The sequence below is a fragment of the Eptesicus fuscus genome, chromosome 13, assembly GCF_027574615.1.
Source record: "Eptesicus fuscus isolate TK198812 chromosome 13, DD_ASM_mEF_20220401, whole genome shotgun sequence".
In the NCBI taxonomy this organism is placed as follows: domain Eukaryota; kingdom Metazoa; phylum Chordata; class Mammalia; order Chiroptera; family Vespertilionidae; genus Eptesicus; species Eptesicus fuscus.
This window is the reverse complement of record NC_072485.1, coordinates 46,096,622-46,123,995: the sequence shown is the minus strand read 5'-3', so window position 1 is coordinate 46,123,995 and position 27,374 is coordinate 46,096,622. Positions and strand designations below refer to the sequence as shown.

General features: G+C 44.7%; 1 protein-coding gene across 1 annotated transcript; it reads left to right on the top strand.

The window, feature by feature from the left end:
• The first annotated feature begins 358 nt into the window (after positions 1 to 358).
• Positions 359 to 23,358, top strand: OVCH2 (ovochymase 2). Its single transcript, XM_028159924.2, has 16 exons — positions 359 to 446; positions 5,125 to 5,234; positions 7,114 to 7,205; positions 8,929 to 9,101; positions 9,439 to 9,534; positions 10,943 to 11,094; positions 11,690 to 11,879; positions 13,353 to 13,376; positions 15,272 to 15,362; positions 15,470 to 15,594; positions 16,367 to 16,507; positions 16,867 to 16,997; positions 19,257 to 19,350; positions 19,796 to 19,927; positions 21,182 to 21,271; positions 23,237 to 23,358. Exons 1-16 carry the CDS (start codon positions 359 to 361, stop codon positions 23,356 to 23,358), a joined length of 1,851 nt encoding a protein of 616 aa, XP_028015725.2.
• The last annotated feature ends 4,016 nt before the right edge of the window (positions 23,359 to 27,374 follow it).

Sequence of the window (27,374 nt, the reverse complement as noted above, 5' to 3'; positions counted from 1 at the left end):
CTTGTAGAAAGCGGTAACTTGTACTAAGAAATAAGTAATGTTTGCAAACCATTACTTAGATGCCAACCACTTAGCTAGCCAGATACGCTCTGGGAAGCAACAATTGATGCGAATGTAATGGGACATGTAATACTGCTTGAACAAGATTATGCTTCTGAGGTTTACTCCCACATCTTACAAAAATCTTTGCAAGAAACCACATTCAGAAACATCATATGGACATGGTTGAATGCCTCAAGTCTTGGTTAATGAATAACCTCCTTTTAAATGGGCTTACTGCTGGTCTCACAAGGCTTTCTATTTTGTTTGATTCTCTTTGGTCTCTTTAAAATTTCAGGAAAAAACTCTGAATCTCAAAATGCCTATGAGTAAGAATAAACTGTTTTTACTTCTGGGAATGATCTGTTTGGAACAAGGTAAATCTGCAACTCTCTCTCTTTCCAAAGGTAAGTTTCAAACAAACTCTATAGTTACCTTGTCTGAAGGACTAACCTTTACTGTCAATGGGCATCCTAACTCCACTCCATATTCCTTTGGTAAAACCAGAGAAGCAAATATATTTTGGAAACCTAACTGTCTTTCCTGTAATTATTTTGAACTTTACTCTTGAAATCAGCATATAAAACTGGGAAAAACGTTTATGGAATACAACTTGGACAAGTTGCATTGATCTGGATTGTTCACTTATTTGGACATGTTACACCACCCCATCCTCATTCATAGAACAAATTCTGGAAATCAGCATACATGTTGAAGCATCTGTAATTTTTTGGAACACTGTCTTGCTAGGAAATAGAAAGCATGCTCACTGTAGTGTATTACAAATGGTTTTTTCCTCCCTCAAGCAACATAAGCTGAGAATAGTTCTTGGCAGGCTTTTCCACAGTCAGATTTATGCCAGTCCTGAGAATCATCATGTTTTCTCTCTTTGCTCCAATGAGTTCAGAATATAGTACATTTTATTTCTGAGGTATTGATGCTTCATTCAGTTGAAACAGTTAGAAAATAAGCTTTTGATCCAATGTCACGGCTGCAGTGGGTTCGGAATCAAAAGGCTTAGTGTTATATCCATGCTTTGTCATTAATTAGCTGTGCATCTCTTTGATTCTTTTCTTTAATTTAATAAAACTTTATTGTTCAGATTATTACAATTGTTCCTCTTTTTTCCCCCCCATAGCTCCCCTCCACCCGGTTCCCACCCCACCCTCTGCCCTTACCTCTCCCCGCCCCACTGTCCTCATTCATAGGTGTACGATTTTTGTCCAGTCTCTTCCTGCACCCCCCACACCTCTTTCCCCTCGAGAATTGTCAGTCCACTCCCTTTCTATGCCCCTGATTCTATTATATTCACCAGTTTATTCTGTTCATCAGATTTTTTATTCACTTGATTTTTAGATTCACTTGTTGATAGATATGTATTTGTTGTTCATAATTTTTATCTTTTTCTTCTTCTTCCTCTTCTTAAAGAATACCCTTCAGCATTTCATATAATACTGGTTTGGTGGTGATGAACTCCTTTAGCTTTTTCTTATTTGTGAAGCTCTTTATCTGACCTTCCAATCTGAATGATAGCTTTGCTGGGTAGAGTAATCTTGGTTGTAGGTTCTTGCTATTCATCACTTTGACTATTTCTTGCCACTCCTGTCTGGCCTGTATAGTTGCTGTTGAGAAATCAGCTGACAGTCGTATGGGTGCTCCCTTGTAGGTAATTAACTGTTTTTCTCTTGCTGCTTTTAATATTTCTCTTTGTCTTTTGCTCTTGGCATTTTAATTATGATGTGTCTTGGTGTGTTCCTCTTTGGATTCCTTTTGTTTGGGGTTCTGTGTGCTCCCTGGACTTGTAAGTCTATGTTTTTCACCAGATGGGGGAAGTTTTCTGTCATTATTTCTTCAAATAGGTTTTCAGTATCTTGCTCTCTTTCTTCTTCTGGCACCCCCATAATTTGGATGTTGGTATGCTTGAGGTTGTCCCAGAGGCTCCTTACACTATCTTCAAATTTTTGGATTCTTTTTTCTTTTTGCTTTTCCGGTTGAGTGTTTTTTGCTTCTTTGTATTTCAAATCTTTGACTTGATTCTTGCGGTCCTCTAGTCTGCTGTTAGGTCTCTGTATAATATTTTTTATTTCAGTCAGTATATGTTTAATTTCTAGTTGGTCCTTTTTCATATCCTCGAGGGTCTCACTAAATTTATCGGCCTTCTCTAGGAAATTCTTGAAAAACCTTATAACCATGGTTTTGAACTCTATATCCAGTCGTTTGCTTTCCTCCATTTCTTTCATTTGTGATCTGTTTCTTTGTCTCCACATTTTTGCTACTTCCCTGAGTTGGTAGAGTAGCTTTGTGTGCTAGGTGTCCTATAGGGCACAGTGGCTCAGCCTCCCCAGTTACCTGAGGTGGACACTCTTGGTGCACCCCTTTGTGGACTGTGTGTACAGCCTTGTTGTAATTAAGTCTTTATTGTTGTTGGTATCACTGGGAGGAATTGACCTCCAGGCCAATTGGCTGTGAGGATCAGCTGTGTCTACGCTGGGAGAACTTCTGTGCTGGAGACACCCATATGAGACAAGACTTGCAAAATTGCAAAAGCCTCTGTGCTCAGCTTGAATGGGGCGGAGTCTCAGGGCGGAGAAGACAGCCTTGGCTTCCCATCAGCCCTGCCCTATGAGGCCCCTGGGTCTCAGTATCCCTCGGTAATCGCTGCAAGCACCTCTGAGAGAAAGCCGCCCTCGAGTTTCACCCGCTGTCAGACAGTCCAGTTTCTCCCCCAATGAGTCTGGGTTCCCAGATTCTCGCCCAGAACTGGAGTTCAGCACAGTGGGGAGCTTCAGTTTCCCACCCACTAGAGAAAGCCAGTGGTGCACTCCGCAGTCAGTCCTCTCCGCGCACACGCGCCTCCGGACCTCTGCCTTCCGCAGTGGGCTTTTCTCTTTTCCTGACAGTCCAGATTCCCCCCGTATGAGTCTGGGTCCCCAGGGTCTCGCCCAGAACTGGAGTTCAGCACAGTCGGGAGCTTCTTTCTCCCTCCCGCTTGAGAAAGCCAGCCACGCACTCAGCCGCCAGTCCTCTCCGCGCGCGCATCTCCGTACCTCAGCCTTTTGCAGCTCCCCTGAATCTCAATGTGCTTTTCTCTTTCCTTCTAGTTGTAGAATTTCCATTCAGCCAGCTTTCCTATTGTTCTGGATGGTGTCCGTTTTGTCTTTTAGTTGTAGTTTTGAAATTGTTGTGCGAGGCAGCAGTTTATGTGTTTACCTATGCCGCCATCTTTGTTTCTCCCTCTTTGATTCTTTGTTTTCCCATCTGTAAAAGGGGTAACAGTGCTTGGTTCATAGGCATAGAATGGAGGGTTAAATGAGAAGTTATTTGAATGAGCTTTGTATGTTTTAACACATTAACATAAATAGCTGTGCTCTGAAGAATACGTTCTCAAGGAAAACTTTATGTTCATCCACCTAACTTTCCTAAGTGTCTACTCTGTGCTAGGAATTGTGCTAAACCTTGGAAATGCAGAGATGAATAAAGACATAGAGTGTGGTTTTTTTTCCTCAAGTAGTTCAGACTCCAATGAGGGAGACAGACAAACAATTCACTATCACAATGTTGCATGGCAAAACTATAAAAGGGGAAAGAAAAGAGTACTACCTGGTAAAGAAGAGAGACACTTAAAACACATCTCGAGGAAATCAAGGAAGACTTCTCAGTTGAGGTGACCTCCAGGCTGAAGAATAAGTATTAGAGGACTCAGGTACCCAAAGAAGTGTGGTGATTGTGAGGTGGGGCTTTCCAGGCCTTCCTAGAAAATGTAGAAAATAATGATCTGCCATCCCTGACAGTTGCAAACATCTTTAATCTAATGCCTCTCTTAACTGATAAGTCAAAAAAAATTTGAGTATAATAAGTAAATGCAATGTTTTCAGGGACAAAAATCTTTTCCATAAAGACAAAAGAGTTATTTCTTCCATTATCTGGCAACGCTTCTATCCTAACACCAGTCTGGTGTGTGAATCAGGTCACAGTCTTCTCTCCACTCTCCTTGAAAAATCTGCTACTTTCTACCCTCAGAGAGAATTAAATCCAATATCAAACTGTGTACCGGGTACTACAGACCATGGTCTCAGATTCAGTCCCCTGCGAGGGAGCAAAAGGTGAACACACAATTACAATCTAAGCCAGACTATGGCATCATCCACCTACTGAAGGAATTAAATAAGCAACTTCTATGTATCAGGAACTGTGTTAGATATTGTTGGATATAGGTATCTCTAAGATTAAGTTCATATCTTTGAGGAGCTCACTGTCTAGTTAGCTTGAAAGTCAGACATAACCAGCCCAGCCAGAGTGGCTCAGTGGTTGAGCACTGCCCTATGAACCAGGAGGTCAGGGTTCAATTCCTGGTCAGGGCACATGCCCGGGTTGCAGGCTCAATCCCTAGCTGGGGGGGCCTGCAGGAGGCAGCTGATCAATGATTCTCTCTCATAATTGTTTCTATCTCTATATCCTCCCTTCCTTTTGAAATCAATAAATACAATAATACATATATTTAAGTCAGAAATAACCATAATGTATGTAATTAATGTCACAGAAGTACAGAGTGCTGTGAGGAGCCTCTAAGGCAGGGGTGGGGAAGGTCAGGCCCGTGGGCCGAATAAGACCCGCAAAATCATTTGGTCTGACCCTGCCAAGGCATTAGGGGTGAGTTAATAAATGTTTGACCAAATACAGCAGGCTAATTTTTATGTTGATAGTTTTGTATGGCCCACAAATGATGTTATAAATATCCAAATGGCCCTTGGCAGAACAAAGGTTCCCCACCCTGCTCTAGGGGTCCAGATTGCTCATAAGCAAAAAGGGTCTGCATTCCTGCTAACCCAGTGAAGATCTACTTCAAAGGCCCTTAATCTTCATATTAGAAAAGATTTTTTTCATGCTACCTATGTTCTATGTGACAAAAGCTGAATAACCCTTCGTACAGCACACTACTGCAAACCCCACAACTAACTTAAAGCCATTTTGTAGTCTTTCTACATGATCCAGGCCCTACAGTTTTTCTTGCTTATAAGACTTTGCTGTGTCCCTCAATCTCAGAAGCTATCTAATCATTTTTTAAAAATCTTTTCATTTCTCCAGCTCCCACTTGTGGGCAGAGTCTAGTGAAGGCACAGCCCTGGAATTTCTTGAATGATTTTAGTCGCATTGTTGGGGGAAGCCAAGTGGTAAAGGGCTCTTACCCATGGCAGGTGAGTCTCTGAGAACATTCTCTGGTGGGTAGATTATGAGCTGTTTTGGGATTTGATACTTCAAAATCACCTGCTACTCACTAGTGCACTCCTTTCGGCCTAGCTCGGCATCAGAGATCTCATGAGTGTGTAAGGGGTTCAAGTTCCTCATGCTGTAGACCAGTTATACTGCAGAAAAGGTGTGTCCAGAATAGTTCCATGCACTATTGGCTTGTTCCAAAAATTGAAAAAGACATCCCAAACTTTCAACCCCTAAGACAATTTAAAAAATAATTTTCTGATTCAATGCATAGATTTAAAATATACCTATCTCACTATAGTTAAAGATGACCAGGGAAGTCAAAGGTGTCATATCCACAGGTCTACTTTATGTCTGAGGTTTAAGATTTGTACCTATTCCATAGGACCTCTCAGGAAATAATCAAACTTACTACCTTCTTAGTAGCTAATGTCTGAAGGATTCTGTCTCAATTTAATTTCCTGGTCCTCCCGTGCCATAGAAATGTCTTTCTGCTACTGCCCTTGGCCAATGTTGTTCACATTTATTCTCCTTAAAAGTCTCTCACCTTTACCCTGGGAGCCACACTACACTGAGTGGCCAATTATGATCTCTGAATGCATAATAATCTGGCCACTCTGTATGTGTGTGTGTGTGTGTGTGTGTGTGTATGTGTGTGTGTGTGTGTGTTTTGGAGGCCTGGTGCATGAATTCATGCATGGGTGGGATCCGGCCAGCCTGGCCAGGGGGAGGGAATATGGGCGGTTGGACAGCCTGCCTGCTGGTCGGACTCCTGGTAAAAGGGAGAATTTGCATATTAGCCTTTTATTATATAGGATATACACTGAGTGGTCAGATTATTATGCGTTCAGAGATCATAGTAATCTGGCCACTCAGTGTATATTCTTGTCATTTAATTTTATAAGTAGAGTAACAGCTCTTTATTTTTACTTCTCTTAAGCCAGTCATATGAACTTTTAGGCCAGTGGATATTTGGAATGGTTTGTCGATTGGTTCACTATGTTGATGAATTAACTTGGTTGAAGAGCTGATTGATCAGTTGCTTACTTGGCAGTTGGTTAGCTAGTCAATTCAGACGTCCATATTCAAATCATAGTCAGAGATGAATCACTGACTTTTACTTACTTGCTCTTTATTATATTCTTAGCCTTTTCTCTGTATTAAATATTTTTTTCCCAATCGTTCATTGAATAATATTTGGTCAAAAAGGGAACAATTCTAATAAATTGCTTACTTTCTTATTCCAACAATGGAATTAAAAGTATTACTTGTACCCTGTAAGTCATTTTAGAGTCAAATCTAATATCATGAACAGGATAAACCAAAGACGGAGGCAGAGTGAAAAATAGGCCTGAAGAAGTTGTAGAGGTCAAACAGTTAAGAGTGCCAGAAAACTGTAGGTCCAGACTCTCTCTCCAAGAGGCTTGGAGGACTTGGAGCACGTGTTGCAAGACGCTTTGGCCCTCTCCCCTGGCCTTTCTCTCAGACCTGCTCATCTGGATTCTGCTGTATCTTATTATTCTTTTTCTTTCTCTTCATTTACAGATATTGTTTACATTGTTAGAGTAACAGTATGAATATTATTGTAAAAATTAATAAATACCATCAATGTATAAAAAATAAACACTATAGCCAATGATCTGAGATTAACCCCCTGGGAACCAGGCTGGGAAGGTTTTGGTTCCAGCATTTCTCTTTTTTCCTGAGCCGCAGTGAAATGGGTTTTACACCTTTACAGTCCATGATTTCTAATAGTTGTGAAGAGTATATCTGGGTCTATTTTCCAGAATATGCTCAGTCTCCAGGTTTTGGGGATGCCAGGGCATTAACTTGCTCTTATTTAAGGTCTTTGCAATTCAGGTGTCTCTGAAACGAAGGCAGAAACATATCTGTGGTGGAACCATCATCTCTCCACAATGGGTGATTACGGCTGCTCACTGCGTTGCAAACAGGTAGGGAAAGGCCCAGCACATGTATAAAGGTCAGATTACCTCTCTTTTCCCTTGGAATCAGAACAATAACTCTTTAAAACAGGAACTGTGTGATAAATGCTTTAGTGAGAGAACATCTTAATTGCATAACACAAATGGGGCTCAGTGATGTTGTCAGAGGGTACTCAACTTGGTAGAAAACATAATCTCTTGCAGAAATAGTTAAATATGAATGGATGTTCATAAAGAATAATATCGCCGAAACCAGTTTGGCTCAGTGGATAGAGCGTCGGCCTTCGGACTCAAGGGTCTCAGGTTCGATTCCGGTCAAGGGCATGTACCTTGGTTGCGGGCACATCCCCAGTAGGGGGTGTGCAAGAGGCAGCTGATCAATGTTTCTCTCTCATCGATGTTTCTAACTCTCTATCCCTCTCTCTTCCTCTCTGTAAAAAATCAATAAAATATAAATAAATAAATAAATAAATAAATAAAGAAATAAATAAATAAAGAATAATATCCAGGTGAGAAAAAGCATCATAAAGATGTATTTGTGAAAATTCTCTCCTAGTTTTCCTAAATTTCAATGGAAAAAAAAATCATGCTGTTCATTATGCGTCTTAAGAAGTGTATAAAAGATAACAAATAGAGGCCAGTAAAACATAAAGAAGGCTCTCACATCTTCTTTCATATTGATCCCGCCTCTATGAGCTTCAATCTAACAACTTCCATCCTTAATTCACTTTCCTGTGTGTTTCAAATGTTCTATTGTTGCCAGTGTTCTTGGTATTCATTAGGCTGCAATCAAGATCATGTCCCCATATTTATCCTATTTCAAATCTGCAAATATCTGCTGGATATTTACTTGGTGCTAGACACTAGTGGGTACCAAAGATACAAAGATGAGTAAGACATAATTCCTGCTCCCAGAGAGTTGGCAGTCTAAAGAAGAATCACCTAATAATTCCACTAATGTGACAGGTGCCTAGGTTAGGGATTTGCTATGTGTTAAGTTAGGTACTTAATATAGCCAAGAGCCAGGAAAGTATATCAAGAGAAAAGTATGGCCTTTCCAGGTTTTTATAAAATCTGGGAACAAAGGGTCCCAAAAGATGGCAAACCCAAAGCTCTTAATCCATCTCAATTCATCCCATCCCATTCCTTTCAAATAACTTTGCTTCAGGAAGGGAAATAGAATGGTCTTTCCCATGTCATGCCAGGTATCTAAATTATAAACATAAAGGAAGTAGGGAGAAGATCCCCACCTCCCATTGTTGTAATCAGTCCAAAGTCCTGAGAGTGCATGCTGTTATGGGGTTCACAATATACATTCTGTATTAGCTCTCTGACAGTAACGCAACATACTTAGTGGGGATCACAAGTCATTCGCTGATACTGAGGCCAGGCCAACCACCTAAGGTAGCTAAATGAAGTCCACTACAGCTTTAGACCCCTGAATTACAAAGTATACTGTATACAGCTTTAGACATTTTACAAATAAAATTGCAGAGCACTTGATTTATTACATCATTGACTCCTGAGGACATTCATTACTATTCTCCAATCAAATTGAGAACCTCTGCATTTTTAGCAAGAGTGCAGGAATCATTCTCACTTTCTCTGTCCAGCAGCCTCCTACCTCCCATTATCCACCCATGCCATTTTGAAGAGGCCAGTTTGTCAACCATTACAACTGTACTAAGAGGCTCAATGAAATCAATTCATTCTACTACTTCCTCTTTAATAGAAATACTGCATCGACTTTGAATGTAACTGCTGGAAAACATGATTTGAGCCATGAAGAGCCAGGAGAGCAAACCCTCACCATTGAAAGCATCATCATACATCCCCAATTCTCCACCAAAAAGCCAATGGACTATGACATTGCTCTTTTGAAGATGGCTGGCACCTTCCATTTTGGTAATCATTTCAGGCTCACTCTGAATTATCTATTCCATGCTCTCCATAAATTCTGTTCTATAGTACATTCCTTATAGTACATGATATGCCCAGCAATGCTGGGTCATGGACTTAGAGACAGGGGTTTGGGGTGGACGGTCCCCTACCTGAAACACTTTTGCTTATAGCTTCAGATATAGGATTATGTAGAGTGTCTTTCTTTGTCTGACAAGTAACACCTGGAAGTGTCAGGGAGAAATATCACAACTCTTACAAGATCTTGGAGGACCACCTAGATGCCAGCGGGTGAGTGCATCTGGTGACCTCTCCTCCATGCCCTGCCTTGCTCTTTTTTCAGGCCCGTCTGTGGGGCCCATGTGTCTTCCAGAGCCAGGAGAACGATTTAAGGCTGGATTGATTTGCACAACTGCAGGCTGGGGCCGCCTGACTGAAGGTAAGAACTTATATGCCTCTACCCTTAACCAGATGTTAGAACTTTCTGTTGGGTAATCCAAAAATACAAATTTTAATCTGTTATTTTTTAAGAAAACAATTGTGCAAATGTGTTTTAAAATCCTATCTAATAAAGAGTAATATGCAAATTAACCACCACTCCGCTACACCCACAAGCCACACCCACAAGCCAATCAGGAGCAAATATGCAAATAAACACAACCAAGATGGCTACGGCCACAGAGAGCAGGAGGATGGCTTGGGTTTCCCCGGCAATGGAGGAAGCCAAGCTTTCCGCCTGCCCTTTCTGGCCTAGGCCTCCACTCAAGGCTACAAAGTTTCAATGATAGAAGATACATAAATCCAAACAGAAATGGCAGCAGTCATGGAGCTGGAAAGAGCAGGATGCTAGGGTTGCCCTGGCAATGGAGGAAGCCAAGCTTTCTGCACACCCTGACTGGCCCAGGCCTCCGCTTAAGGCTACAAAGTTTCAATTATAGAAGATACATAAATCCCAACAGAAATGGCTGCCGCAACGGAGCGAGCAGGAGGCTTGGCTCTGCTCTAGGCTACAAAGTTTCAATTGTAGAAGATAAATAAACCCCAGATACCAGGGCCTCCACTTGGGTTGCCAGGGGGTGTGGCAGGCCTGCAAACCACCACTGGCCCCTCTCCCAGGCTGCCCCACGCCCCAAGGGAACCCCCATCCTGATCCTGGACATCCTTCAGGGCAAATCAGCTGGCCCCCACCCGTGTATCAGGCCTCTATCCTATCTAATAAAAGAGTAATATGCAGATTGACCATCACTCCAACACACAAAATGGCTGCCCCCATGTGGACACAAGATGGCCGCCACAAGATGGCCAGCAGGGGAGGGCAGTTGGGAGGGACCAGGCCTGCAAGGGAGGGCAGTTGTGGGCAATCAGGCCAGCAGGGGAGGGCAGTTGGGAGGGACCAGGCCTGCAAGGGAGGGCAGTTGGGGGCGATCAGGCCTGCAGGGGAGGGCAGTTAGGGGTGACCAGGCCTGCAGTGGAGGGCAGTTAGGGGCAAACAGGCTGGCAGGGGAGAAGTTAGGCATCAATCAGGCTGGCAGGGGAATGGTTAGGGGGTGATCAGGCTGGCAGGCAGAAGTGGTTAGGGGCAATCAGGAAGGCAGGCAGGTGAGCAGTTGGGAGTCAGCAGTCCAGGATTGTGAGAGGGATCCCAGATTGGAGAGGGTGCAGGCTGGGCTGAGGGACACCCACCCCCGTGCACGAATTTTGTGCACCGGGCCTCTAGTAGGGAATATAAAAATGTACTTAGAAGTTCGAGTCTTTTCAAAAGACACAAACCTGACTGGAGCAGGCACCTTCAACTCAGAAAGGGTAGAAGAGTGCCTTGCAGGGGCTCTCGTCTCTGTGTGTTCTAGACGGCATCCTCCCGCAAGTCTTGCAAGAAGTGAACCTGCCCATCTTGACCCAGGAGGAGTGTGTGGCAGCTCTGCTAACCCTAAAGAAACCCATCAGTGGGCAGACCTTTCTCTGCACAGGCTTCCTTGATGGAGGGAGAGATGCATGTCAGGTAGGTGGGAGCAGCTAGGCTGATGAATGGACTCTGAAAAGAAGAGTCTAGAGTGACAGGAGAGGTTTGAGTTAAAATAAAGAGACAGTCTGAACAAACTGTTTATACCGGGGAGTGTGAATACAGAAGAGGTCTTCCACTTTTTCCAAAAGACGAAGTAACAGATAATGCCAATAATGAGCTCAGGGTTCTCCACCTCTGAAGAATGGCTGGCTCTTTCCTATCTAGAAGTTTCAGGTTCATGTATAACAGGAACTTTCCTTTCCTCCCATCCCTCCTGCTGAACAAGCCTGAGGTCATTTTTACTACTGGGCAAGACTTCTTTGAGCCTGCAAGACGAGATGGGAACAGGAAGACAGCCTGATTGTGTGATGAAAGTCTAGGATGAGGAGAAGGAGGTGGAGCTGATAGGCTCTGATGATACTCGAGGGTCTAATGTGAACTGTGCTTGCCTGTTCTACCAGGCCTGAGTCCAAATTATTAGAAGTGAAGAAATGTCATTGGTCCTCATCTAGCATCTTCATTGGGGGAAAGGGTGAGCACTTTGGGGCACAGACACTGATCATGATGGTAACAGAGGCTTTTCCCCCTCCAGGGAGATTCAGGAGGTTCCCTCATGTGCCGGAATAAGAAAGGAACTTGGACTCTCGCTGGTGTGACTTCCTGGGGTTCGGGCTGTGGTCGAGGTTGGAGAAACAATGTGCAAAAAGACGATCAAGGATCCCCTGGGATCTTCACAGATCTCAGTAAAGTGCTTCCCTGGATCCGCAAACACATCCACATGGGTAATAAAGCTGGCACCTAAGGTCAAGAAGCTAGGGCCAGAGAGGGCCTCAGCAGAGTCCAGGCAAGTCAGGGCCACTGTGCACAGGCTCTGCTTCTGTTCTTAGGGCAACACATCAGGACTGTGGTATTTCCTAAGGCTTAAACAAGAGGAAAACTTGGTATGTGGTACAGCATACAAACAGTCAATGAAATATGAATGCATCCATCCTAGCCTTTTCAAATTTGCCTTTAATTTAAACTATGTCAGCTGGTGATGTGTATTCACCACTTCTCAACTGTGCTAACAAGATTCAGCGTGCAAAGGTAAAGATCAGTGGTCATCGAGCACAGGGGACAATGTCTGGAGACATTTTTGGTTGTCACACTAGGGCAGTGGTCGGCAAACTCATTAGTCAACAGAGCCAAATATCAACAGCACAATGAATGAAATTTCTTTTGAGCCAAATTTTTTAAACTTAAACTATATAGGTAGGTACATTGTTATTAACTTAATTAGGGTACTCCTAAGCTGGTCTTTGCTAAAAACTCAAGGGACCAAAGAGCCGCATGTGGCTCGCAAGCCGCAGTTTGCCGACCACTGCACTAGGGGAACGGGAGGGAGTGACATTAGCATCTAGTGGATAGAGGCCATGGATGCTGCTAAGCCTCCTACAATGCACAGACAGGCCCCGCAAAAAAGAATAATGCAGCCCCAAATGTTAGCAATGCCCTGGTTGAGAAGGCCTTATACCAGCATTTCTCAACCTGTGGGTTGTGACCCCTTTGGGGGTCGAACGACCCTTTCACAGGGGTCGCCTAAGACCATCGGAAAACACAGATATTTACATTACGATTCATAACAGTAGCAAAATTACAGTTATGAAGTAGCAACGAAAATAATTTTATGGTTGGGGATCACCACAACATGAAGAACTATAGTAAAGGGTCGCGGCATTAGGAAGGTTGAGAACCACTGTCTTATACAGATCTAGGTACAGTAAGTCTGAAAAGACCTGGGTCTACATATACCTTCTACTAGCCTGACCAGTGAGTTAATGAAAACTTCATTTCTGCCTCCAAATCAACCTTAATTGTTTTCTTAACTGGTACCTGCACCCTTAGTTCAAGCTATAGCTATCTCAAAATTCTCTTGTGGTTGTGGTGAGTTATTCCATCTTGAGCTTCCCTTCTCATGTAAAACAAGAGGGGTGGGCCAAATGACCTCTTCTTGCTCTGTGTAACCTCCAAGCTAATCATGGCCTGTCTCTTAATTCCCCTACTTAATAAACAGAATGACATCATCTCCTTAAAACAAAAAGGCCACTTTCTGCTTTGTCAACTTGTCCCTTCTGTTCTTTCCATAGATTAGATTCTCATTAGTTGCATATTGACTTGAAAATCTCTGTACTTTTAAGTCAGGGAGTTGCTAATTTCTTGAAATATTGTTTAGGATACCACACACTTTGAATTGCACCTTTCTTTTTCTTCCCCAGGGAAACGGAGAAAGAGCTCCAAAGGTGGGTATTTCTCCAGTCCGCTCCCCCAGAAGCATGACTTATATATCAGTTCCCTTTATAATCAAACGTCTTCCTCAGCAAAAGCTGTCCTCGCTCACTAGGTACAGAGCCACCACTTGGAAAACCCAGAGCCACTCCCTGCCAGTCAGGGCAGTCCCTCACCCAGCTGGAGCCCCAGATTCCCTCCCATTTCCCATCCTGTACATCCAGAGCTCCCTCTCAATTCAGCAAACATTTGCCAGATCCTTGCTTTGCATCAGAGACTTGAGGGAGGAGGGTAAGGTGGTGAAGGTGTGGCCAAGAAGCTACACATCTTGCCCTGAAAGTGCCCTTACTTATCCAGGGGACTCACCCTGGTGTACGTTGTAAGACTACAATGAATTCACTCTGTGATCTGGGGAAGCTCCTTTCTACTTCTGGACCTTAGTTTCTTCATTCATAAAGAAAAGAGTTTGGACCAGATGGTTCCTAAGGCATCTTGAGCTCAAGTCTCCGGTGGTTCTGTGTGAGTCTGTGGAACTACCTACAAAGAGCAATGTGAGGAAGAGTACCCCGAGAGCTCAGAGGAGTAAGTGGCTCTTCTAGCAGGAAAAAAAAAATCAGGTGGCAATGGGATACAGGTAAAGAAACATATCCAGCTGTCATCCTGGATGGGTACTAAAGGATGGAGATAGGAAAACGTAGGTTGTAATAGAGACCAGTCATCTCAAAGCAGCTGAAGTGCAGGACAGGTGATAGGTTAACGAGGGAAATTAGAAAGATAATGTGAGACCGTGTTATGGAAATTTGAATGCCAGTCAAAACAGGAAGTTGATTAAATAGATTAGAGCTATACTTCAGTGGTATAAGAGCCACACATAGGGAATATACACTGAGTGGCCAGATTATTATGATCTCTGAACGCATAATAATCTGGCCACTCAGTGTGTCAATATATATATACATATATATGAGGTCTGGTGCATGAATTCGTGAGTGGTTGGGGTCTGGCCAGCCTGGCCGGGGGGGGGGGGGGGGGGGGGGGGGAGGGGGCCATGGGCAGTTGGCTGGCCTGCCTGCTGGTCGAACTCCTGGTCGAGGGGACAATTTGCATATTAGCCTTTTATTATATAGGATATACACTGAGTGGCCAGATTATTATGTGTTCAGAGATCATAATAATCTGGCCACTCAGTGTATAGGTTAGAGGGGAAAACAATTTGAGGTGGATTATGAGATTACACATTAGTTCAAGAGACGAGAAATACAGGCTTGACCTAGGGCAAGGGCCAGAGGATGAAAGGAGGGAACAGAAACAAGAAGAATTAGGACTTGTTGGTCACTTAGATGAAGGGTGGAGAGGGGGGAATCAAGGACGCTACCGAAGTTTTAGGCATGACAGACTAAGAAAGGGGCAGATAAAAATAATCAAAGCCGAAGTGGAAGCACTCTTGCATACCCAGAGGAGTTTCATTTGTAGCATGTTAAGTTTCAGGGGCGAAACCTAGGAGACGATTGAAAAATCAGGTCTGAAGTTTAGAAATGTAGAGATGATAGTTGAAACTGAGGGTATGAATGAGACTAGTCAGAGGACCCAGGCAGAGAGAGATGAAAAGTAATGACAGAACCTGGAACTACCTGTATTTATAGAATGGAGTACGGGGTCAGAGAAAGAAGAGGGAAGGGAAAAATAATCACAGAATCTTAGGGTTAAGCAGGACCTAAAAGGAACATACATACATACATACATACATACATACATGGCATCTAGAACCAAGGCAGGAAAAGGTTTCGTGAAAAAAGGAAGCATGCATAACCAAGAACCAGGAGATCCCAGTTTCTGTCTGGGTCCTGGAAAGCGAGGGCTGCTGTGACTAGCCATCATTGTTAGCCTGATTCTGTGGCTTCCCTCCCAGCCGCGTGCAGGGAGAAGGATCGTGTGGTCAGGGAGTCGGAGGGGGAGCTGCACTTCCCAGAAAGCCCCCACCTCTATTATGACAGCAAGCAGTGAGTAGCCCCCTCTGCCACTCCTACGTCCGGTCTGACTGTGCCCAGTAACAGGGACAGCCACTTTCTGTCTAGAAATAACACCCTCCCGACGTATCTGCCTGCAGACTGTGTGTCTGGACCCTGTTGGTACCCGAGGACATGCATGTGTTCCTCAGCTTTTCCCACTTGGATGCAGAGTCTTGCGACCACAATTACCTGTCAATGCATTCTTTAGAAGACAGACTTCTTGGTGAGTGGATTCCCACACTGTCAAACGGACACTAGTGCTTGGAGGGATTCATGGGGCCTGGGTACAGTATGTCTGGCACTGTTGGAGGGGGAGCTGCACTTCCCAGAAAGCCCCCCCGCCATCTGTGCCCACCACATTTCCTGTCTCCAACTTTTGAGACTCAGGATGGAGGAAAAGAACTAAATCTGGGCCTGTGTGATGGCTGGGAGGCCACAGCGCATTTTACTCGCTGCATGGGCTTCCCATGGAACCAGGCTTCCGACGCTCATTTCAGACCTGGAGCCCATCAGGAGTAAAATGTAGGCACCCTGCAGGGCCTCTGCCTCCCAGGCAGCATGCGGCTTTTCTAGGCATGAAAACGGTCTTTCCCTGTCTCGTCCAGCTAAAAGTAAAAATGGATACTCATGAGCAGGAGAGGAAAATTGCTTATATAAAACACAGAAATGAAGGGGCGTTTCTGTGGTTCTTAACTGGAGGTGATTTTTTGCCTCCCAGGAGACCGCTGGCAGTGTCTTTAGAAGCTTTTTTGGTGTCACAGCTGGAGGGAGAAGTACGGGCATCCAGAGGTCAGAGGCCAGGAATGTGCAAAACACCCTACAATGCACAGGAGCCTGAACACAAAGAACGTTCCAGTTCAAAATGTCAGTGGTGCCAAGGTTGAGAAACCCCGGGTTAGACGATCCTGCACTATCATGACACGTTCAGGTCTCCTTCAGTCTTTGAATGGGTGCTGCTTTCTAGACTGTGAACAAAGACTCTCCTTATGTTGCAGGGAAATTCTGTGGAGAAAGCCTCGCTTCATCAGTTCTTGTTGCCTCCAACTCTTTGAGGCTGAAGTTCATCTCTGATGCCACAGATCATGCCGTTGGTTTTAATCTCACCTACAAAGCTCGTAAACCAAACTACCTTCCTGGTAAAGCCATTTTTCATTTATCGCAAACTATCCAGGCCTTTCGTAAAAGTTGAGGCCCCACAGGAATGGGGTGAGGGGCAGGGAGCCCCCTCCCAAGGCCCCCTTGGCTCCAAGGTGGAGAGGAGCACAGGCCCGTGAGACGCCAGGCACAGCGCTCCGATGGTGCTGCCATTGCACACCTAAGTGAGCTGAGCGTGCCCGGTGAGTTCTGGAAAATCAGTGCACGAGCCTCTTCCTCCTTGCTGGCTCGGCCTGAAGATTCGGGTCATGCGTCATTCGTGGAAGACAAGAGGGAACACAAAGGGGCTCCTCTTTGCTCGGCTGATGCCGCTGTTGGCATGTCTTCCCTTGTGTTTCAGAGTCCGGGTGCAGTTCCTTGACTGTCCTTTTTGAAGAAGGCCTCATACAGAGTCTTCATTATCCGGAAGATTACAATGACATGGCCAACTGTAACTGGGTATTTCAAGCCCCCAAACACTACCTAATTAAGGTACCGACTCTGGCTCCCCGTCCTTTGCTATGGTGTCTCCACAGAATAGCTACAGGGCACCACAGGGCAGCTTTTTATCTGATCTATTCACTGCTGTAACCCTAGTCCCTAGTCCCTAGTCTCTGGCATACAAGGCTCTCAACAAATACTTGTAGAATAACAGACCAGCCTATTTCTCCCTGTAACTACCCACACTCACCACCAGATGGCAACTGCACACTTTATTTTTGTTGAAGTGCTGCCTTAGTCTTTGTACCTGGTAAATTGTTTCATCATTCCCTAGTCCCTTCTAGAAACACTCTTGTAAGTGATGGTTAACAAAAGTCGATGACACTGAGGCCCAAATCATCCGCTCTTGTGCAGAGGGGACAGGGCAAGCACAGAGGAACCAGCATAGAGCAGGTACAGGTGCTCTGGTGTGAGCGTCATGACATGTACTGGAAGGGGTGCTGGGAGGTGAGGCTCAGGTTAATGTATGGAGAGCCTTGAATGCCAGGACACAGGGTTTACTCAGCAGTCAATTAGTGGTGTTTGTGCCCACCAGTGTTTGTAAACACTAGTGAGCCATCTGCACAGAGATGCCTCCGGGTAGTTGAAGGTGAGACTGCATTCATAGTGAGGTGGAACTAGGCACTTATTTAGACGTCTTTCTCTTAAAATTATAATTGAAAGTAAGAGAATATGAAGTTGAGAAGGTAGAGTAGAAAATAAAGGGGGGCCCTGGCTGGTTTGGCTCAGGGGATGGAGCGTCGGCCTGCGGACTGAGGGGTCCCGGGTTCGATTCTGGTCAGGGCACATGCCTGGGTTGTGGGCTCGATCCCCGGTGGGGCGCATGCAGGAGGCAGCCGATCGGTGATTCTCTCTCATTATTGAGGTTTCTATCTCTCTCTCCCTCTCCCTTCCTTTCTGAAATCAATAAAAATATATTTTTTTAAAAAAAAGAAAAGAAAGGGGGAAGAATAGGGTGAACACCACCACCAAGTTCTCAGATGTTCAAGAGGTAAAACGTGATCTGAAACCCAGGAGAACCAAATTGGTGTGATGTTATAACAGTCTAGAGAATGGAGCCTTTAACTTAGAACATAAAACAAAATAAACAAAATGGTGTGGCCAACACTTAGAATTTACTACACAATCTCAGAATTTAAAGAGAAGGAGGACTGAGCACTCATTGTCCAGTCCCCACCTCCCCCCCTCCCCCCCCCCCAGTAAAAAGGTAGAATAACTGGACTGGAGAACTGAACAATAGAGAGGAGGTAGGAGTGTCTGAAATATCAGGGTAAGTCCAATCTCAGGAGCAGAAACAAGATCACACAGGTCTTACCAATGAGTGGGAGAAGAAGACACAGAGGAGGTGAGCATAGCTCTTTTCCTAAAAGTTCCTGAAACCCAAACACAGGCAGGGCAGGTGTTTCAGAAGGAAGAAGTATTAAGGGGAGATGTTATTAATGATGGAGGATTTTCTGGAAGGAAGATGAAGACACATTTAGTTGAAAATCTGAACGTGCCAGTGCTAGAAGTGATTAAAAAACATCTATTCAATAAATGTCCACGGAGTGCCGAGCATCCGTGAAATGAGGCTCTCACACCCCCCGGTGACAGGATCTTCCCAGGCCTCAGCCAAGACAGTAATTTGGAAATGAGCATTGCAAGTCATAACTGTGTGCTTACCCTGACTCAGAGAGAGAAGGGCTTACTTCCAGAAAGCATCCCAGTAAGGGTTTAAGAAATGCTTGAATGAATCCTGTGTCTGACTCGGCTCCTTCTCCCCATGCCTACATTCACCATTAACAACCATTTGCCTCCACTTTTGTCCTATCCATGCAGTCCTGTATCTCCGGCTTCAGTGTGCAGGCTCCACTGAACCCTATCATCTGTATGTTTAAAACGTGAACGCCTGCTTCCTCAGCCCTTCATCCCGCTGCTCTTCTCTTCGCACTCCACTGGCCAGTGCTACCCAACTGCTCAAATATTGTTCTTTGCTCCTCCTAGGAAAGAGCAAGGGAGCTTAAACATTTGCATATCTCCCCACCCTTACATTTGGATTGTATTTGGTCACTTAGATGCTTCAGCAGGTTTGGGAGCCTATGGTGCAGCATCTTTTCCTAAGTAACTTAACCCACTCGTGAACATTCCACTAACTTTCTCGTCTAAGGTCGAACTCCAGAGCAAGTTGCACAATCCTAACTTCTCTCCCTAATCAAAATCAGGTAATCCGTCCCTATTATTCACTCTGGATGTAATGTTGAGTCTCCTCAGCTTTCCTTTCAGAATCTGGAAATAGAGGAGAGTGGAGACTGCACTTCCGACTACGTGACAGTGCACCGGGATGTAGAAAGGAAGAAGGAAATAGGTGTGTGTTCCTGGAGCTCAGCTGCCCTGGTTTGCGTTTGGACCCGGTCCTTCTGGGGAATAAAAAGGATCTGACTCAGTGGTCCCTCATTCTCCCCCATCCCTCCCTCCGCTCTCACCACCACCACTTCCTCTTCTCCTACATCAGGGGCAGGAAAAGCAAGAGGGAGAGTCACAGGACCATTTGAACAGAAATACAGAGAGCCCACATGAGCAAGGGGTTGGAAAGGGAAAGTGCTATGGAAATAGGAGTGTTTGAGAGATAAACAGAATAGAAATGTTGATGAGATTAAAAACATATTAAAAAGAGGCCAACTAGTGACATCCACCAGGAAAGTTTATTTCTTAACAGTTACCTAAAGGACAATTCTTTTTTTTCTTTAATGCAATGTCACGTCTATTTGCTGGCCCTTGACCCTGTCTCGCCTGGGCTGGGCTTGACCCAGCTCGGTTGTGTGGCTTTGCTGCCCCAGCCCCGGTGCTGAGCTCCTCTGGTGTGATGCTCATCAGCTTCCAGTCGGATGAGAATGTGACCTTCAGAGGCTTTCAGGCTACAGTCTCCTTCATCCCTGAAGCAGGTAAGAAGGAAGAGGCACCAGGCCCAAATTCTCATCCTCATAACGTGTTAATCAAGTCTCATCATTTGCAGCAGTTCTGTTCTAGAAAGTCGCCACAAACACTGAAATTAGTGAATACTGAAGCAGTGCTCACAGGGGAGATACTCCTAGGGTTAGGCTCCTCTGAGCCTCTGGTTTGATGTCTATTTCTGTTGAACGTCACCTTATTTAATACATATTGCTGATTCATTAACACTGAACTCACAGCCAATATCCTGTCACTCAAACCTGAACAAAGCTTATCTATCACATGCATCTTCTAAGGCAGTACAGCCTCCTTGCACTTAGGAACACCAGATGGCACTTCAGCACAAAGCTCAGGGCCATTTTAAACAGCAAAATCACCAACAAAACACACAAAAATGCAACAACAACAAACACACCCCCCACAACAAAACGTGGCACTAAAGAGACCATGGCAAGAGCACTTACTGATAGTATGAGAGCTGAAACAAGAAGGCAGAGTGTCACCTCCTTAGACCTCAGTGAGGGACACCTGCTCAGGTGACTCAAATTCTTCACAAATGTTCATGAAAGACCCTGGAAATACCATGAGTACTGGTTTTGAGTCACAAATAAATGTTAGTGAGTAGGTAAATTTGCAAATACAGAATCCTCAAAGGATGAGATTCAACTGCATATCTGAATCTTGGCCTGTGCTTACTAGATATGTGACCTCAGAGTCATCTAGGGTTCATTTACTTCAACCTCACAACGGGTGACTAACACCTGCCTAGTAAGAATGTAGTGAGGATTAAATCAGATAATCCCCAGTCTCTGCCTTCATGTTCATGTAACGTTCTCCCTGTGTGCGCGTGTCTCTCTCTGCATCCAGATTCCCCCTTTTATGAGGACACCAGCCATATTGTATGCTTGGCCAAGAGCAGGTGCGTGACATGTAACAGGGGCTCCAAAACGTGAAATGTCTTCACCACCCCCAGTCCCTAGACACCTGAATTACACAGTTTCCTTCCAAGCCCTCACACCCATAAGCACTTTGTCCAAACCCCACAAAGCTTCTCAAGTTGTTCATTCTTGTTAGGGGGTAAGCAGCTACTATGGCAAAGCCAGATTACAGTTAAGATACTACACTTTTTAGTTAAAATACCCACAGAGTTCAGCTAACGGAGATGCCCCAGGACTCTAACAATAATAATATTCTGCTGAGTCCCAAGCACTGGCCTGGTTTGTGTGATCTGAGCATTATATTATGCTTACACCCAGATTTAAACATCTCCAGATCAGAGGATGGGTCGATGTTTCTGGAGACATGGGATGTCCTTCCTGAAGAAGACAATGCTTCTGGTAAGCTGGGTTTTTGTGTATGTTTCTTTAATCCTCACTGGAGGAGTGAGGTTATTTTTCCCATTTATTTTTAGAGAGAGTGGAAGGGAAGGGGTAGAAGGGAGGGGGGAGAAAGAGAGAGAGAGAGAAACATTGACGTGAAAGAGACACATTGATTGGCTGCCTCCTGCTTGCACTCGGACCAGAGCCAGGGATTAAACCTGAAAACCGAGATATATGCCCTTGACTGAGAATCGAACCCAAGACCCTTTGGTCCACGAGCTGATGCTCTAACCATTTAGAAACTGGCCAGGGCCCGGTAAGCTCTTTAGAGGAATGTGACCAAGTGATACACACAGAGGATATCAGCCAGGGTACAATCAGGGGAATGGCATGTGTGAGTCCTAACCTCCAGGACCCCAGAAGGTGACTTTATTTGGAGACAGAGTCTTCAGAGAGGTAATCAAGTTAAAATGAGGTCATGAGTGGGGACCCCAATCCAATATGGCTGATGTCCTCATAAAAGGGGGAATCTGGATGCAGAGAGAGACACGCGCACACAGGGAGAACGTCACATGAACATGAAGGCAGAGACTGGGGCGATGCAGTATCTTTAAGACAAAGAACAACCAAGTTTGCCAGCAAACCACCAGAAGCCAGGGGAGAGGCATGGAACAGCTGCTCTCTCACAGCCCTCAGAAGGAACCAACCCTTCCTGCACCTTTCTCTCGGACTTCTAGTCTCCAGAACTGCGACCCAATAAATTTCTGTTTTTCTAAGACACCAGTTTGTGATGTTTTGTTGCGGCAGGTCTGGCAAGCTAATACACCAGGAACTGGCTTACATGACTGTGAGGCTGACGAAGCAAGTCAGTGCAGAGGGCAGTCATAAGGGAAGCTCACTAGACACTGGCATTCACAGGCATGGCTGAAGCCTTTCTCCACAGGCGGAATTTCTCCTCTCCTCTGGGGAAGCCTCAGCTCTACCTTTAAGGCCTTTGCAACTAAAGCAGTCAGGCCCACCCAGGTAGGCCAGGATGCCCTTCCTTCCATAGTCTTCTGATTAGGGACTTACCTCACCTCTGCAAAATCCCTTCCCACAACATCTCGCTTATGTTTGACTGAGTAACTGGGGGCTGCAGCCTAACCAAGTTGACACATCAAAAAATCCATCACACGGAGCTCTGTGGGCTGTGGTCATTGTCCCTTTGCTCAAAGCAACACAAATGACTCAATCACAGACCTTCCTCCAAAAGCATCTCTTAGCTTCAGCTTTGTCAGCTGAAAAATGGAGTGCTTCTTTAAATCTGAAATCAGGAATTTTTAAGCTGTGTGACATGACAAATAAAATGGTGGGGTTTTTTTTATTCACTGAGTGTAGCACAGGGTGCTGGGGTTTAGGGGAAGAACATGAGGCTGGATTCAGAAACGTGGGCTTGAGCCCCAGCTTTGCTATTTTCAAGCCATGTGATCACGGACAAGGCGTGGGCTCTCTCAGAGGTTCTTTCTCCAAAACAAAGTGGTTGTAAAAGGATCACAACACTTTCAGAAGGATATGTTCCATTATGGGAAATGTTCTGTAAACTCAGCAGTTCTATGAAAATGAAGCTTTTATAATTACTCTTAGAACGGATAGTTTGAACAAGTTAAGATAGTTTGCTCTATCTTAACTTGTTCATAATTTTAAAAACAGACACTAATTGTCCCCACAAACAAAACTCGTTTTGAAAACCTTCTGCTTTTGTCCCTATAAGAGACAAGGAAGCAGAGGCTGGCCAAGTTGGTGAACAACCAAATTCCGGGTTGTGTTCAAGTAGGAGGGGGGACCAGCTTCCTTCATGTCTTTCTGTTGGACGCTTTCCCCTTCTCCCCTTCCGGAAGGCTGGCCTTCCTCCTGCTGCAGGTCTGAGGCTCCCGGCCCCAGGCTGGCAGCCATTCCCCTGGAAACTGCATGTGCTGCCCCCCTGACTTCCTGTTGTCTCCACAGCCCCAGCTGTGAACTCACATTTACGACGTTCTGGAGGCTCTACCCCAGCCCCTGCCGTAACAGATGCTGTCTGGGAAGAGTTGAAGCAACTGCTAGTAAATATTGGTCGGGAGCTACACTAGTGGGCATAGCTCTGCAGACATAGCTAGCTGCTCAGGAAGGATCCCTGGGGTATGGGTGTGGGAGGGATGGCGGGAATAGGACTCTACAAACTGTTCTTCTGACTTTTCTCAAACACAATTCCTGGCAAATTCTGGTCATTCCCAGTGTCTCAAGCCTCTTGCCTTTATACAGTCTTACTCCATCAGGCCCAGGTAAGCCTCCCATTGCCAGGAGCGGGCAAGGTTTTCCATGCCTTGTTTCTGGTATCCAAGTTGAGGTTGAAGACATTCCAGAAAGCAAAGTGTTACCTTTGCTTTATGACCATCTGCAGTGCGGGGGGAAGAGGGGAGGGCTGGTGGGGTGGGGAGGGGTGGGATCCTGACCAGGTGGCATCGACATACTTTAATTTAAAATCCTTGAAGAGGAAAACCAAGGGAACTCTGATATAAGAAATAGTCCGCACTGGTCACGGTGTTGGGTGCTTGGAGTGGGTAAGGTGCTCCATCAGTGTTGTCTCAAAAGCTCACTCAAGTCAGCCAGATTTATCTGCTGACATCCTTTTCTCAGGATGACATTTTTGCACAATGCACAAAGGACAGGCCAGAGCCAGGATGGAGAGGAAGGGATGGAGTGGGTGGCCACTTGTGTGGCCTGGCAGAGACAACAAGCTGAAGACGTGGCCAGGCAGCAGGAGGCTGCTGAGGGAGGCTGTTCACATGAGAAAAGAGACCCATTATTACAGCAACAAGAGCAGAACCAGAGGGCAGGGGCTCCTCCTGGCTCCTCTGGTCCCAATCACAGGAAATATGCTTTTTTTTTAAAAACCCAAGTAAAAACAAACATGCCCTAAGAGACAAAAAGAGTCATTCACTTAGTGTATTAGTTTCTCATTGCTGCCATAACAAATTGGCCCACATGTACTGGCTTTAAAAATTTATTCTGTTCCAGTTCTAGAAGCCAGAAGTATAAAGTCAGTTTCACTGGGCTAACAAGGGGCTGGCTCCTTCCAAAGGCTCTGAGGGGAAATCTTTTTCCTTGCCTTTTTCAGCTTCTGGTGGCCGCTGGCATTCCTTGGCTTGCAGCCCCTTCCTTCATCTTCAAAGTTCATCGCTCCAATTACTGCTTCTGTCATCACATTGCCTTCTTCTCTGTCTCCTCCTGCATCCCTCTTATAAGGGATACTGTGATGTTGGACCCACCAGACAATCCAAGATAGTATTCCCATCTCAAACACTTGAACTTAATCCCCGCTACAACGTCCCTTTTGCCCCACAGGGTAGCATTCGCAGGTTTCTGGGATCAGAATGTGGGTATACTTCGGGAGCCATTCTCTATACCACAATTTAGGCTACACAGCTAGCACCTAAGAGGTGGTCATTTGTTGAAGGGGTAAAATGGAAATAAATACTCTTCAAGGTCAAAAAGCTAAAGAGAAAGTCCACAACAGGCTGCAAATTGTTTAGAGAGCAGATGCTCAGTAAGCATCAACTTGGTCAGGGTGTCGGTTCCCCCAGGGGAGTTCAGCGGTGAGGGAGACGTGGTGCTGCACAGGAGACGCTGGCTTGTGGGGCAGAGTCTCTATAAACTTCAGCAGGGACAACAGATGTTTCTTCTTTCTTTTTTTCAGCAAGCACTTGCAGAAGGCCTGTTCCTTGCCAGGCCCTATTACCAAGCTGGGCATTTAGAGAGTGAGAGGTACTCATGGTAAATTGCAGGGGATTAGTAGAAGATAAGCTAAAATCCAGGCAGTAGGAGAGCAAGTGAGGGACTCACATAAAAAGTGTGTGTAGGAGTGCTGAGGAAGGAGGGACTCTCTGTCCTGTATAAATTACTGGGAGTCCAGATCAGTCCAGATAAGCCTTTTATCCTGCTGTAAGATTGGTAAAGGAGGATGTGCCATCTACCTCTCTGGTAACACGGAGGGCTGTGCAGGGAAAATGAGAAGGGAGAATGGAGGGCAGAGGCAAACTACTAAGAAAGCCACAGGAAAAGGAGAGGTGACTTTTAATTCCAAATGCAAAAATACTTTTGATTGATCAAAAAAAAATGACGTTCATTCTTTCATTCATGTAATAAATATTTATTGAGCATCTACCAATTGCCAGACACTATTCTACCTGGGATACAGCAGGAGTTGAAACAGACAAAGCAAGTCTTGGCCTCTTGGAGCTTCCTTTATAGTGGAGAAAGGCAGTAAACAAGTAGGTAAGATTATATATATATATAATTATATATAAGATTATATATAAGACTTACCATATATATATATATATGGTAAGTCTTACGGAGCCAAATTAATCAAGGAAGCAGCATAGAGTTCTGAGGGAAAGGACTATTCCGTCCTTTAGTATTTATGGAGCATCTACCGCGTGCCGGGCAGGGTGCTAAATGCTGCAGGGCAGAGATGAATTTATTCATTCAGGACAGTCACTGTGCTAAACCCTGGGGAAGCCAGCTTTCTGACCTATAATAGAATTTCCAGGCAAATGTGAGAATCAGTTCTTTATCGATTGAATATTCAAGATGTATAATTATAAACTGAAGTAAAAGTTATGACTAGAATGTAATGTATACATCTACTTAAATTGGGGGACAGGAGCAGGCATCTCTGAGGAAGTGATGTTTGAGCTGAGAACCAATGAATATATAAGAGTGGATGATATAAATATTTGTTATAAACTATTATAATTAGAACAGGGGTGGGGCAACTAGCTCAATGTAAGAGAACAGAGAAGCTAGAACTAGACCCGTACATATATAAAAAATGATATATGACAGCAATGGCATTGCAGGTTAGTGGCCAGGTACAAGCAATTCAATAAATGTTACCAAGACAACACCTTATCCACATGGCAAAAATTAAATTGGATCCCTGCTTCAAACCATACACAGAAATCAGTTTCAGGTGGTTGAGAGACTTAAATGTGGAAGGAAACACTTTAAATTTTATCAGAGAAAATATAAAATATCTTTAGAATCTTGGGTATAAATAGGCAAGTCACAAAAAGCACTGACCATAAAGACTGAAGATTAAAACATTTGACTACATTGCAATTTCCAACTTCTATTCATGAAAATACATCCAGGGAGTGAGAGAAGAGAGAGAGAAAAAAGAAAGGTAAAATAAGTTGCAAACTGGGAGAAAACACTTGTAAATCATATAACAAAGAAGTAGTCTTTAAAATATAAAAGAAACAGTAAGAAAATATGGTACAACTCAACAGAAAAATGGGCACAAAGCATGAACACAGATTTTTTTTTCCTCAGAAAAAGAAATGCTATGGGAAATATGCACATGGAAGATATTCAACCTCCATAGGCAATGATATTAGGTTCACAGGCCATCACTTTACACTGATTATATTGCAAATAAATAAATAAGATATCTGACAATAATATCCTGGCACCTGCAGGTGTTAGGGGAGTTGTCCATTACAAATGGGCCTGTGGTGTGTGTTTGGGGGTCGGGGCAGGTTAATGGGATGGGAATCTATTGCTTGGCTTCTGACTCATTCATGTCCAGGAGGCAGGAATTTATCTTTGCCACTGGGATAGGTGAACTGATGCGGGAGGAGAGTGAGCAAGATTCTCAACTATACTGTGAGGAAACCCCCATAACCGACATGCCTGCCATTCTGCTTCCCATTTATTATTGGGTACCTGTCATCTCTCTCTCTCCCAATAATAAATGAATGACTGAGCACCTTGAATAATGTCTTTTTTAACTGGATCACACCCCTACCTCACCCTTACAAACACCTCGCCCTGGACCAGGCTCAGAGTAGGATGATCGATCGATATAGATGCTCTTAGAATTGGCCTAAATTCCCAGTTCCTTTACCAGCATCCCTTCCCTCCCACTCGGACGTCCAACCTCCCTCCAGCCAGCAGAGGACAGGGAGCTCTCCATCAGGGCAGCTCAGAGCGTGCAGGCAGTAGACCAGGCTGGAGAGGGGGCCACGTTACAGGTAAGGGATGCTTCCCTAGGAACGAGGAGACCCCCAGCAGGGGAAGCCCCTGGATGCCGCCGGGCCCC